The 6,000-nt window shown below is 41.8% G+C and overlaps 1 protein-coding gene across 2 annotated transcripts; it reads left to right on the top strand.

Annotated features, from left to right (window-relative positions):
- Window positions 1-442: 442 nt before the first annotated feature.
- Window positions 443-5,688, top strand: LOC112276972 (uncharacterized). 2 transcript variants are annotated; one of them, XR_002968209.3, is made up of 12 exons: window positions 443-706; window positions 1,738-1,873; window positions 2,020-2,107; window positions 2,325-2,489; window positions 2,886-3,017; window positions 3,607-3,751; window positions 3,934-3,972; window positions 4,255-4,329; window positions 4,500-4,559; window positions 4,805-4,859; window positions 5,016-5,106; window positions 5,294-5,688. XR_002968209.3 is itself a non-coding variant. In XM_024508834.3 (12 exons), exons 1-12 carry the CDS (start codon window positions 605-607, stop codon window positions 5,339-5,341), a joined length of 1,146 nt encoding a protein of 381 aa, XP_024364602.1. In that variant the 5' UTR covers window positions 443-604; the 3' UTR covers window positions 5,342-5,688. The 2 variants fall into 2 exon arrangements, 1 of the variants encoding a protein (XP_024364602.1); XM_024508834.3 differs by having other exon boundaries at window positions 4,795-4,859.
- The last annotated feature ends 312 nt before the right edge of the window (window positions 5,689-6,000 follow it).

Raw genomic sequence — 6,000 nt, forward strand, 5'->3', positions numbered from 1 at the left:
CAAATTCCGTTAAAATCAACCAGTCATGCTTTAGTGGTTTACAGCCATAATGGACCAAAAGATTCCCAACTTTCACCAAAACAAAAAGGAATATGGTGAAATGAACCAAAGGGTAGATGTGGCGAGGGAGGGATATTTCCAGGACGATGCCAAGGCAGCCCACGAAAGAAACGAACGAACGGAGAAAGGGAGAGCGACGACGATGACGACGATGACGACGACGACGACGACGACGACGAGGAGACGGTGTTGTGTGCCCTAACTGCGCCTGAGCGGGGCAGGACGGGCCGGGGCACGACGGGACGGGGCATTGCAAACCCCGTACGGCTGGTATCCACCCGTCCTGGCCCCCACCATGGAATTCCGCTCCCACGCTCAACAACAGCAACAACAGCTAAAGCAAAACGAAGCAAGCATCGCGGCGTCGGGGATTCTTCGTGATATTGCGAGGATGCGAGTGTGAGCGCAGCGGAGCGGCATCGCAAGAGTGTCTTGCCTGCTGCTGTTGCTGTTGTTGAGATTTGCAGCTCGGTAGTTTCCTTCCGCTGGTGCTGGTGCTGCTGTTTGTGCCGAATTGTTTGGAGACAGGTTTTTGTTGTAAGCCATGGGGTTGTGTAGCGGAGCCATAAGCTCCGCTTGCTACCCTCCTCCTGCCCTACCCGCCCTGCACCATCGTTCCCATCGCCACCCCGCTACTATTCCCTTGGTCAGTCTCAACCTCGTTTTCTACACTGCGATCCCTGTTCGTGTGTTGTAGCATTTTTTGTAGTTTTGCAGTCGTTTGATGATGTAGGTTTTTCGTGGTAGGGGAAAATGAGTGGAGTTTGATTGCTGTGATTGTGATGAGTGTGCACACTTTTCCGTGTTGGAGGATTGGCTCTGTTCTTTTTGTGTAGTATGTTGATTTTGTTTAGTGATTTTTGTTGTTGTTTTTGTTTTTTTTTTTGTTTTTGGTGGTGAGAATCTGACAGGGAGATTATGAGTTGTGGATATAGAGGCTTAGTTGACATCGCAGTGTGCATCGAGTATTAAAGGACCCTGGTTTTCTGGTGGTGATCTTAGGGCTTTTTAATCACTTAGAGCTGAGTTTTTTGGTTTGCCCATGGCTCATCTAAATATCTGCCGCTAACCGCAAAACGACATCCGTGTTAGTAATCATTAAGAACCGATCATGTACTAGATGCTTCCTTGGTTTTTTTCCAAGGAGGGAAGCTAATTGAATTTTAAGATTTTTCATGAAATTTGAGCTGATCCGTCTCTCATCTGTGGTTGCATTTGGAATCCGCTACGCGGATCTTTGCAGTCGTCGGTGACTTCACTTCTGGAATCGTTTGGGATCGTCTATAATAGATTTTCAATGTCAATTTTCTTTCAACTGATGAGTGCTGTTAAATTTTGGAGGATGTAATGTTAGTCTCTTGATGATACTACGATTGATTCTACTGTTTTCATGTGTCTTGGGTATCTGCGTAGACTGTTATCACATGCTTCCTTTGTTAATTGTTTTGTCTACAATGTAATTTCATTCCTAGCGTAGTTCTGTGTGGCCGCTTGAGATTACCGTGTGGTGTATATAGTTGCAATCTTGTAATATACCGAGCTCATCGAGTTTGTAATACTGTTTCGACCTGTGAACTGAATTATGCGGTCTTTCATGGTGAGGAAAACAGGTTTTGTCGAGTGTCGGTGGGTCTCTGTTGATGGAATTTTCATCTATCCGGTGCTGATATGATGTAGGTTTGTAGTTGGAGTGCCAATGGCCCCTTGGAACGGGGTTTTATTTTTGGAACACAGTTGAGACTGGGTAACCACTCCCAATTTCAACAAACAGGCGCATCTATTCGAGGGAAATATGCGTCAAGAACAACTACAGGTAACGCTTTAGTGGTTTTATTAACGCAAAGATTGTAGTAGATTTTAAAATATTCTCCTTGAATACACTTAACCATATTTAAGATGTGTGCATTAACATTTAGAAAGGTTTTTTTATTTTTTTATTTTTTTTCTTGTGTGAAACAGCTGCCTTTGACCCAGAGTTACATTCCGTGCTGGTGTTAGCTAGTGATGCTGAGCTTTACGAGCTGTCCAACATACTATATGGCCAAAGGTCAACTTCATTATTTTCGTTTGGCCGTAGTTTTTTTAGCAGTTCCTTTCTTCTCGATTCTCTTGTTGGTCGATTGTTGGCTTTAGTAAAGCAATTATCAGTTCATTTGTAATTAGACGCGTCCAATCTTTTGTTGTGTATGAGGTCTGTGATTTAAAAGTCGAAATACTTTGTAATGAAGTTTAGCTGCTGACATTGATAAGTTGCTTTTGTGCAGCCCTTTGAGTCCTCTTCTCAAGTCAATGGCCCCTGGAGATGGTTCTAATAGAGGCACCATTGCAGAGGCAATCCATGAACAGGAATACGGAGGTCGAGATGCTCTTCTAGAGAGGCTAGAATCCAGATTCATGTTCTTGGCAGCGGATGCTAAAGCCACTATTAGGTACCACCATATTACTTATTGAATTCCGCATTATGAATGTTATCTGGAGATATATGTTCCATTTTATGATTCTTCTCTTGATAGGGCGAACATTACTTTCTGCTCAATAGAACACGAGGGCTGTATGGATGTTATTCAAACATTTCACATCAAGTGCTGCTACTAAATGCACAGCAGGATTTCTCAGTGTGTGCGATATCTTTAAAATGTGATCATGTATAACTTTGTCTGTTAGCAAAGTTAATCAGGTTCTAGGTATGAAAGGAGTTGATTCTAGCTCATGTTGCCTTGCATTGGCTTTTACCTTTCTAAGAGTGTAGTCATTCAACAGTGCATTACTTGAAAAATCTACTTTACGTGCTTGATGATTATAGAAGGGGATTGTGTGGGTGCCAGTGGGCGAAGACCAACTTATCGGGATGTTCTCTTAAGGGTTCGTTCAAAGCTTAATGTTCCCTGTTCTGTGAAGCTGTCTACGGAGGACCTGGAGGCTGAAATCTTTCTGCATTTGCTTCAGGACTACTCCAGGTGCTTGCTTGCATGTACTAAATAGCTGTCGTTTTATAACGATTGTGTCTGCAGTCGTGCGCTGCGCAGTTTCAGCAGTTTTGTAGTTTACTTTGAAACAGTGTGTAGCAGATTCTCTCAGATTGGCAATTAAAAAGAAGTTATAAATGGGCGCGCCATTTAAACTTGTGGATAGCACATAGAAATACTCTTACCCTATTCTTCAGTAGAATCAATCATCTGGCTAGTTTTGGGAGGGATGATTTGCTGAAGGGGTTGGTGGATGAAAGATATTTAGACCTTGGATTTTGTAAATATATAGCTTCTTCAGTAGTTTTCAATGTGATTGATGTCATTGAGTGTGAGAATTGGTAACACATGTTTCCAGTCTGTCAGCAAGCTGCTAGAATGCTGTCTTCAGATGAGGTCATTTTAGTGTTTTTAATACATTAGTCTTCCAGTATCAAGAAATATAAGCACCGCAGGGTTACTAAATACTCTTCACAATCTCCGCTCTTTTGTCTTCTTCTGACCTTGCTGCCAATCCACTCGATCTATTACGGACGCTGCTGTTAGGAACAACTTAGCAGTATCTGTGTGACTATGGCAGTCAACCTAAAAAGCGGCAACAAACAAAGCGAAGAGGAGTCCCGTATTTGGATGCCGTTGAAAAAGCTAAGGGGAGTCGTTTCCGGGATAACATTTCATCAGCTATTCGTCTAGGAAGTGAAGAGTTGCTTACAACCTTACTCAAGGTGTGAAGTATGATGCAGATTACCATTTCATGCAAACGTGGCATTTTTGTTCTAGTGAAGTCACTGGGCACACAAAATACTTTGGAACCCCGTTCTCGGAAATTGGTCAACTTGTAGTTGCTTTGCTCAAATGTCACCTGACTCTGCTTTATGTTTTCCTGTTTTTTTCTTATTAATTTCAGGGAAGCAGTGCAGTTACAGTTTCCACCCTTCAAGGAATTGTAAGTACTGATTCTCTTGTGTATTATTTTATGAAATCATCGTCCCTTTGTCGATTGCTTGTGCACATGATTGTGTTATCTCTTGGATTTGCTCAGGATATGATGCCTGAAAACTTCAACTTATGAACCAGATTTTCTCATGAAGTGGCAACGCGTTAGTATGGCCGCAGATATACTCTAAAATTTCACCTACTTATCTTTTTTTTTTACCGAAGTGAAAGGCCCTGCCCGCCTTGCGTTCAAACTTGCTCATATATAGTTACTTCAATGGTGCCAACGCAGATTACAAAGCAACTTTCTGGTAAAGTACTAGTGGAAACTGCTCGTTATCAACTTGCAAAGGAGGCTTTAGTGAAGGTGTGCCGTGTGTTATTGTTGGTACTTTTTTATATTACTGCAGTTTGTTACAATGACTTCTCGCATTGGCAGATCAAGAGGCCCATGTTCATTATGTCATCTGTCGTTACAATGTTATGTGTCTCAACGAAACTTGACATTAAGCCCATTTCTTTCGTGACGATGTACAGGGTGGTCAAGCTGTTGCTGCCAAATTGGAAAGTCAAGTAGCAGTTTTGGCAGCTAGACAGGTAAACGGCAATGGTCATTTATGGTACTTCCATTGAGATATGCGAGTGGAATGTTTTTCCTAGGTAGCTTATTTTTTCACCCAAAAAACATTATATTACTGTGACCCTTCTAAATGTTCGTATGGAAACTTCAGATTGTAATGCGTGTTGTGTGCCAATTTGCCTTATCCTGGTACACCTTTAAGTTTTACGAGTTACCTGAACTTGCCTCTACAATTGCTGAGCTGTTCCGCAGACACTTGCAGGTGCAGCAGCCCGCTACATGACTCTACGGAGCACCATGATGGTCTTGGGACCTTTGTACGTTCTCATCCTTGAATGGATGCCTACATCTTCCCAGATTTATTTTGCGAACCTGTTGACTTGCTCATCTTTAGGAAGTGTATTAGAGTAAGTCCATTCCATGATTGATTCGACTGTCGCCGACTGATTCAATCAATGTGCTTAATCGTGCAGGTTGTGGGGTACTTTTCTAGCTGACATGCTAATCAGGTCCATTGGAACTGATTACGCAAGAGTCGTTCGTGCCATCTACGCATTTGCCCAGGTACATTTGTGACACTCCTTTCTCTAATATGATGTTGCTCTTAAGTTTGCAATCATAAGATCCATTAAAGAAATTACAGGTATAGAGAAAAAGTTAATTGGTCCTCAGGAATTCTCTCAAACACCTGATTAGAGTGATTCACGTTCATGTGAATCGGTTTAATAATTGCTAGATTTGCAATGTGCAGATAAGGTTGTCACGAACATATGGGTGGACGCGTGTGGAAACGCTTTGACACATCTTAGTGAAGTTCAAATATCCTAAAGCACGTGTACATATTCTGTAATAGTAGTTAGAATTTGTTAGCGTTTAAGACGCTGTAGAGGAAGCAAACTGACCTTCAAATGAAGCACTCTTGTAGGAGATAGCAACTCGTCACCAAAAAGAAAAAGTTGCTTTAATCCTAGGCGTTATGACATTGGGGTTCCTGGATTAGATTGGATTTGGGAGTGGTTTATTACAATCTGAAATACCAATGCTGGGACTTCGTATCTTCAGTACAACCTTAGTGCACGAAGGTTGTACTCAAGGATCATTTGCAGCTGAAAATAAAATTAACGCCGGAGATCTAGATCTTACACATCCTTGAGAGTACCGTTTTTAACAGAGAAATCTCGTCCTCACAACTGGTGGGAATCAATCCATTGTTGAACCATATCATGTGTACAATGGTTGGATAGCCTTGGCCTGGTACCTTGTATTTCGTCATTGGATGTAATTCTCCCAGAGACTTTATAGAGCCCACAAAGACCATGATACCTAGAATGTTCTGCATGTTGTTTATGTGTGTCAGTCAGCCAGAATGTTTTCAATATCTGAATAATTGTCTGGAATAAATCATGGTTACTCTACCGATATTAACTAAAATTAAGTATTACAGTCACTATTTAGTTA

This window comes from Physcomitrium patens, chromosome 24, assembly GCF_059467195.1.
Source record: "Physcomitrium patens ecotype Gransden chromosome 24, ASM5946719v1, whole genome shotgun sequence".
NCBI lineage: Eukaryota > Viridiplantae > Streptophyta > Bryopsida > Funariales > Funariaceae > Physcomitrium > Physcomitrium patens.